At 41.4% G+C, this 11,483-nt stretch overlaps 1 protein-coding gene across 2 annotated transcripts; it reads right to left on the bottom strand.

Annotated features, from left to right (window-relative positions):
• Window positions 1–491: 491 nt before the first annotated feature.
• On the bottom strand, window positions 492–9,692 carry LOC106571940 (prostaglandin E synthase 3). Of its 2 annotated transcripts, none has more exons than XM_014145529.3 (8): window positions 9,469–9,692; window positions 5,587–5,700; window positions 4,955–5,024; window positions 4,720–4,818; window positions 4,403–4,540; window positions 4,214–4,270; window positions 1,730–1,757; window positions 492–1,563 (listed from the first exon to the last, which is right to left on the bottom strand). In XM_014145529.3, coding segments are annotated over exons 1-8 (528 nt in total). In that variant the 5' UTR covers window positions 9,471–9,692; the 3' UTR covers window positions 492–1,543. The 2 variants fall into 2 exon arrangements, with proteins under 2 accessions (XP_014001004.1, XP_014001005.1); XM_014145530.3 differs by having other exon boundaries at window positions 4,451–4,540; window positions 9,469–9,686.
• Between the last annotated feature and the right edge of the window lie 1,791 nt (window positions 9,693–11,483).

An 11,483-nucleotide genomic window follows, 5' to 3' on the forward strand; every position in this document is an offset into this window, starting at 1 on the left:
TTTTACTGCTCTAATTACATTGGTAAGTAGTTTATAATAGCAATAAGGCATCTATAAATGGCCAATATACCATGGTTAAGGGCTATTTCCAGGCACTCCACGTTGTGCATAAGAACAGCCCTTAACCATGGTATATCACCAATATACCACACCCCCTTGTGCCTTTTTGCTTAATTAGTCCAGGCTATTGTAGCCTATTTAAAAGTGCAAGGTGGTGTATGGCCGCCCAAGCGCTCATAACGTTATTGGTGATAGATATTGAACGGGGAGCAGAATTATTTCTAGGATATTTATTTTCCTTCTTCAACGAGCAGCTGTCCAAATATGTCTGGAGGTTGAGGCATACAGGTTCATACAGGAGCCTGTTCTTGGTAAATTGTTTTGGAAAAACGGTGATTAATGCAGTTCAGTAGCCATGTCGCACCCCACTGAACGCTGTACTCTAAAACTGCTTTGACACGCATAGACAGTCTTCAAACACACACCGTGTGAACCATGAGTCTTAGTTTATTAAAAAGACGTAGACAATAAAAAAAAATCCACTGCAATTCAACATCAATTTAAGTTCTTCAGCCTGTGATAACCTGACAAGTTGACATACACACCAATAACGACACTTATATTCATCTCCCCTGACGTACATGTTCTTGACAGTGCAAATATAATTTGGTCATTATACAAGTTTACCATTTCATATCAACAACCCCCTCCCCACACACAAGGGGTATTTTTAACTGCCATAACTCTAAAACAGATGGAATATTCTTTAGGGTACAAGACAAATCCAGATGTTAAAGGCCTAAACAGATAGGAATGAGTATGCTCTATTCCTGTGTAGATGTGTGATGAATAACTAAACTGCTGTTGGATCGCAAATAGTAATACAGGATTAGTCAAATAAAAAAATTGATAGCGGTGAGCAACATGTCAAGTCAGATGCCTGTAATGAATTCCAGAACATTTAAAATCTAAATGAACATAACATTGATAAACTGTTTGCGACATAACAGGTGGGGAAGAAAAGGGAAACGGGTAAGCTTAAAGGCTAAGCTACTGAAACATGGAACGGTTTCTCTGATCACTACCTATATGCCACAGGGGAGGCTCACAAGTAGGAACCAAACAGAAAATGTTCAACTGTTCTGATACACTGCTCAACTAACTTACCACAGAACCTTGTGGGGGAGGGTAAAACAGACATTTAATTACTTTTCATTACATTTGACAATCTCTTTACATGTATTGCTTTCTAGGTTGAGGATGACTATACAGTACATCCGAAACAAATCATGAATGCTTAATCTAATAATAGTAAAACAGGACACGCCAAGAGTGCAGCACTGCAAATGGAAGTGGAGACTGCTACTCTGTACAACACTATGCATATCAACCTTAAGTGGACTGATTGGAAATTAGCTCTGGAGCAGAGGCTATGGATTTAAACATGGCTACCGACTCATATCTGTACAGATTCTTTCCCCCAGTCTTCAATTTCAAGATAGTTTGATTCTTCCTTCCATCCCTCTTCCAGGTTTGAGGGTTTTCATTCCAAATCAGGCATTTCTGGGGGGAAAAATCATTAATATTGGAAAGTAAACAAATGGACATGTGATAAAAACAACAATATACTTCGGATAGCACTTCTGCGCCAAAACATTTCTGGGTTAAGGTATGTCAGGGTATACAAATTATTAGAAATCTCAGTGTGATGAGAAAACCTTTAACTTACTTTCATCGTCACTATCTGCAGACTCATCCTAAACAGGAATAGAAATAAGCATGAGAAGATGCATATGAAAGGCCTGACTGACAATTTAGTTGCATTTTGCAACCCTTTGACTTGGCTGTGGAAGTTCAATTTGTAATTGGTCGTATGGATGCGAGCTGCACATTCTACATGGTCACCTCATGCAAAACTTCCTATTTTTCAAAGAGGCTAAAACCATGATTTGCTCAAAAACAGTTAAGAGCATTATCTTCATGATTCCTGCTATGAAAGTATCTGCCATGGCCCAGTGCCCGTTTGGCTGGGGACTGCTGCGGTGACAAGTGGGCCACTCACCGCCTTTCCCGGGAAGAAAAAAAATGCTCTCATAGAATCTCTTCTGATTGTATAACATTTCAAAATCCAATTGCGGGGAAAACAGCTATCCTGTGTTATACGGTTGTCACTATTGAAGAGGCATTTCTCAGCTTTCTTATTCATTTCTAAACTCTCAATAGCACCATTTTAAAACAAAGATATTTTATAGGCCTATGGCTTTTGAGATATGGAGCGCGCGACATGCGCATCCGCCATTGTGATTGCATAAGTCTCACTGGGAAGTAGGCTACAACTGCAAAGCTTTTTAGGACATTACATTTACTGTTAGATTAATACATGGATACTAGCATCGGGTATTAGTTAGCAATCTAGCGTTTGAGTTTCTACTTACTCAGGTGGTGAATTGAACCTAAATAAGCCTAGATTAGTGCATATAAAGATTGGCAAATAAAGCTCTACTGAACAAAATAAATGTGAATTCTTGAGCTCTATTTTAACAGTTAAATATAAAAAACTACAATAGCCTAGTTGTCAACCCAAAATTCATTACAATGGCTGGATCATAACATTTTGAATGATAACATGTTAGATGAAACCATCCGAGTAGTGTTTTTACACCTCCTAACCATCTAGTCTAAGCCGGGGGGGGGGGGGGGTTCTACTAAGCTAACATGTGGACATTCAGAGACTTGTTCCGAAGCAACTCCTGCGTTGCTTGGCTGTGTGCTTAGGGTCATTGTCCTGTTGGAAGGTGAACCTTCGCCCCAGTCTGAGGTCCTGAGCAGGTTTTCATCAAAGATCTCACTGTACTTTGCTCCATTCATCTTCGCCTTGATCCTGACTAGTCTCTCAGTCCCTGCCGCTGAAAAACATGCACAGAGCATAATGCTTCCACCACCATGCTTCACCGTAGGGATGGTGCCAGGTTTCCTCCAGACATGAGACTTGGCATTCAGGCCAAATAGTTCAATCTTGGTTTCAGCAGACCAGAGTCTTGTTTCTCATGGTCTGAGAGTCTTAGGTACCGTCTGGCAAACTCCAAGCGGGTTGTCATGTGCCTTTTACTGAGGAGTGGCTTCCGTCTGGCCACTACCATAAAGGCCTATTGGTGGAGTGCTGCAGAGATGGTGTCCTTCTGGAAGGTTCTCCCATCTCCACATAGGAACTTTAGAGCTCTGTCAGAGTTAACATCAGGTTCTTGGTCACCTCCCTGACCAAGGCCCTTCTCCGATTGCTCAGTTTGGCCGGGCAGCCAGCTCTCGGATGAGTCTTGGTGGGTTCCAAACGCCTTCCATTTAAGAATGATGGAGGCTAATGTGTTCGTGGGGACCTTCAATGTTGCAGAATTTTTTGGTAACCTTCCCCAGATCTGTGCCTCAACACAATCCTGTCTCAGAGCTCTACGGACAATTCCTTCAACCTCATGGCTTGGTTTCTGCTCTGACATGGACTGTCAACTGTGGGACCTTATATAGGACAGATGTGTGTCTTTCCAAATCATGTCCAATCAATTGAATTTACCACAGATGGACTCCAATCAAGTTGTAGAAACATCAAGGATGATCAATGGAAACAGGATGCACCTGTGACTCAGTGAGAGTCATCCATCCACAGAGGGATCATAGTAGTTTGTTGGTCAAACTGGACGATTTAGACGCTTTGTGAGAACAATTTTCGCAGTGTCAACCATGGCAGATGCGGAAGAGCGGTATCGGCGGATTGAGACGCAGCCCATACAAAAAACATATCTTAAACACTGATTATGATGGATTTTGTTTACGTTAATTTGATTTCCACAGGACCACGGAAATTGTAGGAGAAGGGTTAATAAAGCACTGAATATCTTTATAAGACAATTACTAATGTTCTATATTGCATGCCGCCGTAGGAAAAACTGGTGCAACCAAATCATGGACTGATGCAACCAACTGGAGAAACCTAGTGGCAACAGTACCACCAGGGGAAATTTTAGTGTGACTCGCTGATATGACCATCGCAATTAAGGTTTGAACATATTGTGCCCCACACATTCTTCTAAAGAGACTGATCAGTCATTAGCAAGCCAGTACAATAGAGGCACATGACTAGAGCGTGACATCGTGTTACTGTACAAAGTCAAGTAAAGTGAAACTGAGAAAAAGAGGATGAACTCCACAGAGTAGCTCTTACATCATCAGCACCATCTAGATCAGGTAGGTCATCTTCCCCCCCCATGTTGTTCATCATCTGCAATCAGAATCACAAAGAACAGCCTGAGCCAAATATCATCATGCTGCCATGTACTCATTTGTACAGTCTTGGCCCAACCGTTCATACAGCAATCAAGAGCAAGTTCACCAGTTACCCTAGGGCCCTTACTTTAGCCATTGCTTCTTGTGTGTTGAACGCCATATCCCCATCTCCTACCTCTGAGAAACGATCGAAGTTGCCTAGCTCCTCGTCCGAATCATCCTCCCAGTCTTTCCAGTTGTTAAAGTCGACGCTGAGCCAAGTTAGCTGTTGAGGAATAGTATGTATGACAAAAAGGCTTGCAGATGCTCATCTGGAGGTCATCTTCCTGGCTCCTTACATGCAGTTAGAATTCAGCGTGTTCCGAAATCAATTATCAACCAATACGTAAGCACATCATTTTTATTTAACTATATATGGCAAATATATTACACACTAGAACTGACCTTAGCCTTCTCTTTTGTTAGCCTCAGCCACGGCTTCCCAGGTTCAGCTTTTCGCAAACAGCACAACACTGACCGATCTGTGCGTTTGTGCATGGATTCCTGTGTGTGTGTGTGTACAAGAGATACATGAACACTTTCATTATGCAAAATTAAGTTCCATTAGTTACACATCATGCAATCTGTACCTCGTCCTGAGGACAGGATGACAATGTAATGAAGTGATTGAGTGACTCACATTTTGATCAATGGCTTCGAAAAGGTCTACTTCATTCTCGTGTTTGACTTGGTCAGTTCCTCCAAGACAACTGGTAAAGGGAGGGGAGAAAAGAATTCAGCATGAATTTGGCTTAAATGGATTCTCCGGTACTTATGTATACTTTTTAACCAGTAGTTCCGAAAGTAGCACTCACAAGCCAAAGTGGTCCACGAAAATTGCATACTACATCACGTGCAGATATGTGCACCACATCATTGCTCTCTTGCTCTCTCTCTGCTGTGTATGCATCATGCTAGCTGTCACTCATATGCTGTGGGGCTGAAGCTCATTGGTTGACCTCAAATTGCTAGGGGGCTGGCCCAAGTGGGTGGTAAATGTAGGGAAAATAGTGCAGCACAACTTCCAGAAAAACAGTTTATTTCGGCAGTTTGTGGTCAATTGAAGTAAGACACTAATTCCGCTCATAAATTCTGCATGTATGAACTACACAGTGACACATCTAGCCCAAAGTGGGAGGGTTAAAAATCTACTTAGTAGTTGCTTAAGTCCCAGAGCACATATTTAAACTGAATTAGAGGGATTTTAAAATGCCTAGAGCAGTTCGAGCAAACTTTTTCTTTAAAACTCCATTGACAGATGTCATAGCTCACCTGAAAGCAAACTTTGCTTTCTCGAAATTGATCTTGACATCCTTGCTGTCCGCTACGCAGAACTCGATGTAGACGGAGTCCCGTCTGTCATACCACTTAGCAGTCGCTGGATGCCTGGAAACACAGATCAAGAAACTCAATGAATGACAGCGTTCTACATAATATTTAGTGAATTAAGCACCCCCCCACAGGATAGAATGGTTGGCTTCAGTAGAATCAGAAGAGCAAAAGCTACTGTATCTATTATCACTGAAGAGGAAGGATCTCCTGCTGGTATTTTCCAGCAATGTTGTCTTGGATCACAAACTGCATGCACATCACCCTAATCATTACACTGATCCTACAGCTGTACCCAAAGGTAACTTCTACCCCAGTGCTACTAACAGTGGGAGGCGGGGACAAACGGCTGTGAAGCATCTGCATGGAGCAGGTGTGACACAGTTGCGAGTATCATTTTCACGTCTATCCAAAGATGTTCGACCAGTCCGGGCTCTGGCTGGGCCACTCAAGGACATTGGAGACTTGTCCCAAAGCCAGTCCTGCGTTGTCCTGTTGGAAGCTGAACCTTCATCCCTGGTCAGAGGTCCTGAGAGCTCTGGAGCAGGTTTTCATCAAGGATCTCTCTGTACATTGCTTCGTTCATCTTTGCCTCGATCCTGATTAGTCTCCCAGTCCCTGCCGCTGAAAAACATCCCCACAGCATGATGCTGCCACCACCATGCTTCACCTTAAGGATGGTGCCAGGTTACCTCCAGATGTGACACTTGGCATTCAGGCCAAAGAGTTCAATCTTGGTTTCAACTAGAGGTCAACCGATTATGATTTTTCAACACCGATTATTGGAGGGCCCAAAAAAACTGATGCCAATTAATCTGTCGATTTTTATATATTTGTATTAATGACAATTACAACAATACTGAATAAACACTTCTTTTAACTTAATATAATACATCTCAAATAAATAATGAAACATCAATTTGGTTTAAATAATGCAAAAACAAAGTGTTAGAGAAGAAAGTAAAAGTGGAATATGTGACATGTAAAAAAGCTAACGTTTATGTTTCTTGCTCAGAACATATGAAAGCTGGTGGTTCCTTTTAACACGAGTCTTCAATATTCCCAGGTAAGAAGTTTTAGGTTGTAGTTATTATAGGACTATTTCTCTCTATACCATTTGTATTTCATATACCTTTGACTATTGGATGTTCTAATAGGTACTTTAGTATTGCCAGCCTAATCTCAGGAGTTGACAGGCTTGAAGTCATAAACAGCACAATGCTTGAAGCACAGCGAAGAGCTGCTGGCAAATGCAGGAAAGTGCTGTTTGAATGAATGCTTACGGGCCTGCTGCTGCCTACCACCGCTCAGTCAGACTGCTCTATCAAATCATAGACTTAATTATAATATAATAACACACAGAAATATGAGCCTTAGGTCATTAATATGGTCAAATCGGGAAACTATCATTTCGAAAACAAAACATTTATTCTTTCAGTGAAATACAGAACCGTTCCGTATTTTATCTAACGGGTGGCATCCCTGAGTCTAAATATTGCTGTTACATTGCACAATCATCAATGTTATGTCATAATTATGTACAATTCTGGCAAATTAATTGCGGTCTTTGTTAGGAAGAAATGGTCTTCACACAGTTCGCAACAAGCCAGGTGGCCCAAACTGTTGCATATACCCTGACTCTGCTTGCACAGAACGCAAGAGAAGTGACACAATTGCCCTAGTTAAAAGAAATTCAGGTTAGCAGGCAATATTAACTAAATATGCAGGTTTAAAAACATATACTTGTGTATTGATTTTAAGAAAGGCATTGATGTTTATGGTTAGGTACACATTGGTGCAACGACAGTGCTTTTTTCACAAATGCACTTGTTAAATCACCCGTTTGGCAAAGTAGGCTGTGATGCAATGATAAATTAACAGGCACCGCATCGATTATATGCAACGCTGGACAAGCTAGATAAACTAGTAATATCATCAACCATGTGTAGTTGTTAACTAGTGATTATGTTAAGATTGATTGTTTTTTTATAAGAAATGTAATGCTAGCTAGCACCTTACCTTGGCTCCACTCGCATAACAGGTAGTCAGCCTGCCACGCAGTCTCCTCGTGGAGTGCAATGTAATAGGTGTCCAAAAATGCTGATTGTTATGAAAACTTGAAATCGGCCCTAATTAAATCGGTCGACCTCTAATTTCATCCAACCAGAGTAACTTGTTTCACATGGTCTAAGAGTCATTTGGTGCCTTTTGGCAAACTACAAGCGGGCTGTCATGTGCCTTTTACTGAGGAGTAGCTTCTGTCTGGACAGTACCATAAAGGCCTGATTGGTAGAGTGCTGCAGAGATGGTTGTCCTTCTGGAAGGTTCATTGGAGCTCTGTCAGAGTGACCATCGGGTTCTTTGACCAAAGTCCTTCTCCCGATTGCTCAGTTTGGCTGGGGGGGCAGCTGTAGGAAGCATCTTGGTGGTTCCAAACTTCTTTCATTTAAAAATGATGGAGGCCACTGTGTTCTTGGGGACCATCAATGCTGCAAACATTTTTTGGGGACCCTCCTACAGATCTGTGCCTTGACACAATCTTGTCTCGGAGCTCTATGGACAATTCCTTCAGCCTCGTGGCTGGGTTTAAGCTCTGATAGGCATTGTCAACTGTGAGACCTTATATAGACAGGGGTGTGCTTTTCCAAATCATGTCCAATCAATTGAATTAACCACAGGTGAACACCAATGAAGTTGTAAAATCAGCTCAAGAATCATCAATGGAAACAGTATGCAGCTGAACTCAATTTCCAGTCTCATAGCAAAGGGTTGGAATACTTATGTAAATATGCTATTTCAGTTTTTATTTTTAATACATTTGCTAACATTTCTACAAACAAGTTTTAGCTGTCATTAAGGGGTACTGTGTGTACAGGTGAGGGGGAAAAAATGTTTAAGCCATTTTAGAATAAGGCTGTAACATAAAATGTGGAAAAAGTCAACGTGTCTAAATACTTTCCCGAATACACTTAACGTTAGCTACTATTAAGGACATTAGTCAACAATGAGCATTCTGTATCATTAGCCAACTAAGTTAGCCATCTCGCTTGGCTTCCTTACAGCTAGTCAGCAGTAGGATAAACAGTCTCATTTTGTTGAGAGCAACTGGACATTATCTAGCCATTTGCACGGTATGAATAAACATTTCGTTACAGCAAAACTATGCATCGTTCGTTATTTCTATAAATCCTCTTAATCTGGCTAGCTACTTAGGCTAGATAGAACTCTTTGAACGTTAACGCTACATCTCGTGAAGGGATTTCTGTTCTGTGGCTAACGTAAGCTAACTAGCAAGGTAGGTAAGGCCAACCCATGGTGATTGATCGATATGCTAACTAATCTAGCTAGATAACGTTAATCAGTTGTAGCTACCTGGCTAGCGTTAGCTCACTGAAACATGGACAGGAAAGCACACCACACATGCCATGCGGAGCCATGCACTTGACCACACTAACACGTTAACTAGCCAGCCAACTTTCGTTACTGTAGCTAGATAGTTTCTACTAATGGGAAAAATTCCCATTAGCCAAAAGGGACTGAGTAAACAGAAAACTAGTCAATGTTAAGTTGGCTAACGTTAGTAGTTAGCGCTAGTTATCAAATTATGGACATTGGCACTCATTAACTTGCATTGTAAATTAGCTTGGTAGTTAACAGATAGCTATGAAATAAGGCCTATCATCGCTAGGTGTTCCTCCCGTCTTTCGCAAAAGCATGTTGGTATGCTAGGTAGCTAGCGGCATAAAGAAACCAACGACGTTAGCTAGCTACTGGCGCTAGCTAAATTGTACAGAAGCACGCGCTCGCCATTCCTCACAAACTTACATGTCTTGTTGTATGTCAAATACCGTTGTGATCGCCGTCTCCTTGGGGATACACAATTAAATTTAGAATACTGTCCTTGTGGGGAATTCGTTTCAATGGGCTGTAGAAAAGTGTGCGCGAACTACAAAACTGTGTATTGTATATCCACACACTGCAAGGCCACCCCGTCTACTCCTCGCGGACTCTGAATCGGACCTGACGCTGTGACGCAGCTACCGCGCCTTCGACGTTTCTAGAGCCTTCCCCAGCAGGGTTGCCAGGTCCAGCCACATTTTCTAGCTCAGTGACAACTCAACATCTACGACAAGGCCTGAAAACTAGCCCAAATGTTTGTTTTCAGCAGCAAGAGAGGAGTTGCCACATTTAGCCCCAAAAATATTTTGACATAACGTTATCGAGCGAATTAAGGATTATTGACGTAATTTGTAATGACGAAAAAAATCTGTTTTACATCAAAATAATAATTGTGAGCTAACGTGACTAAAGGAATTTGAATAGGTTGCAAGATAATAGAATTCGCCTTTATTAAACTCGCCAGATCATTTTCCATCAATGGACGTTAACTCGTTTGACTGCTATGATTGTCAATAAATCCCTTAAATGCACAACGATAGACAAATCCAACAGTAGAGTTTGAGGGGTGAAAATTCGACAGAGGATCTCAAAATCTCTGTGCAAGAAACTTGGACGAATTTAAAAAAAAAGTTAGGCTATTCTCTGTCAATTGTGCCAGATGTTAAAACTACAAACCGTTATATGACGTATTTGCGAGATTGACTTGTCATTTCAATAGGCATAGGCTAATTACATTTCCCCGATAGCCTACAGTAGCCTAGGCAATATGTAAAATTGAAGATTTAGGTGCTTGCTTAGTTCAAATTGAGACTCATTTAACATAAATGAGGCGATTGAGGTAAGAAGTGCTCCTGTTGCCCAAACGCCTGCTGGAATAGGCTACTGAGGATGGGGTTGATGGGGCAATCACTGAATCATATATTAATCATATGGAAATGAACTGCATTGGCCTATGCTTGTCAACAAGAGCTAGTGTATTTAAAAATGTTTTACCTGCAGCCTAGTCTGATTTACCTTCAATCTAATGCAGTCCAACAGCTGATCGCAATAGAACTGTGACCATGATCACGATTGCTAATTTAACATTTCATTAACTAAACATGGCCATTAATAACTTAATACGAACAAGGCTACAACAACAATAAGCTGAAGTTATAGGCTATTTGTTAAATAGTTTGCCAGTACCAGGTACAGTACCAGTACCAGCTACACAAGTGGCACACGTTTATTTGCAATGCCTCCAGTGATAGCGTCATTTCAACATCTTTATTGAATGAAATGGTAGGTTACAGTAACCTACATAGGCATAGAAATGAATAGGCTACTTAATGGCCAACATATGTATCCTTCTCAACATGTAATGTCAGTTTCATTGTGGACTTCTCCCCATAACTTCATGTTTCGCTTGATATGGTTTTCCATAAGCCATGTCGACATTAGAAGGCAGTTTAAACCTATTTTATCTCATGCGCTCTATAGCGCCTAATGTCGTTTTCCTGTGCTTTGGCGCCGTATTTCTTGACTCACATCAGCGTGTTAATATTTTATGGAAAAGGGGAAGGAAATAGGTGTCTCCATAATGACAACCTAAATAGCATACCTTCAACTGCTAAGAAGTTGTCATGACGTGCACGTGCTTCTGTCTTTGGGATCCTGAGTGGCGCTGCGATACAGTGCTAGAGGCGTCACTACAGACCCGGGTTCGATCCTGGGTTGTATCACAACCGGCCGTGATCGGGAGTCCCATAGGGTAGCGCACAACTGGTCCAGCGTCGTCCGGGTCAGGGGAGGGTTTGGCCGGAGTATACAGTCATTGTAAATAAGAGTTTGTTCTTAACTTACTTGCCTAGTTAGATAAAAAGCCTCCTCTTCACTCACGTGACTCAGCTGCCATATGTTTTTACATTGCCAAAGCAAGTGAAATAGGTGAACAAAAAATG

Source organism: Salmo salar, chromosome 15 (genome assembly GCF_965601325.2).
Source record: "Salmo salar chromosome 15, fSalSal1, whole genome shotgun sequence".
Lineage (NCBI taxonomy): Eukaryota > Metazoa > Chordata > Actinopteri > Salmoniformes > Salmonidae > Salmo > Salmo salar.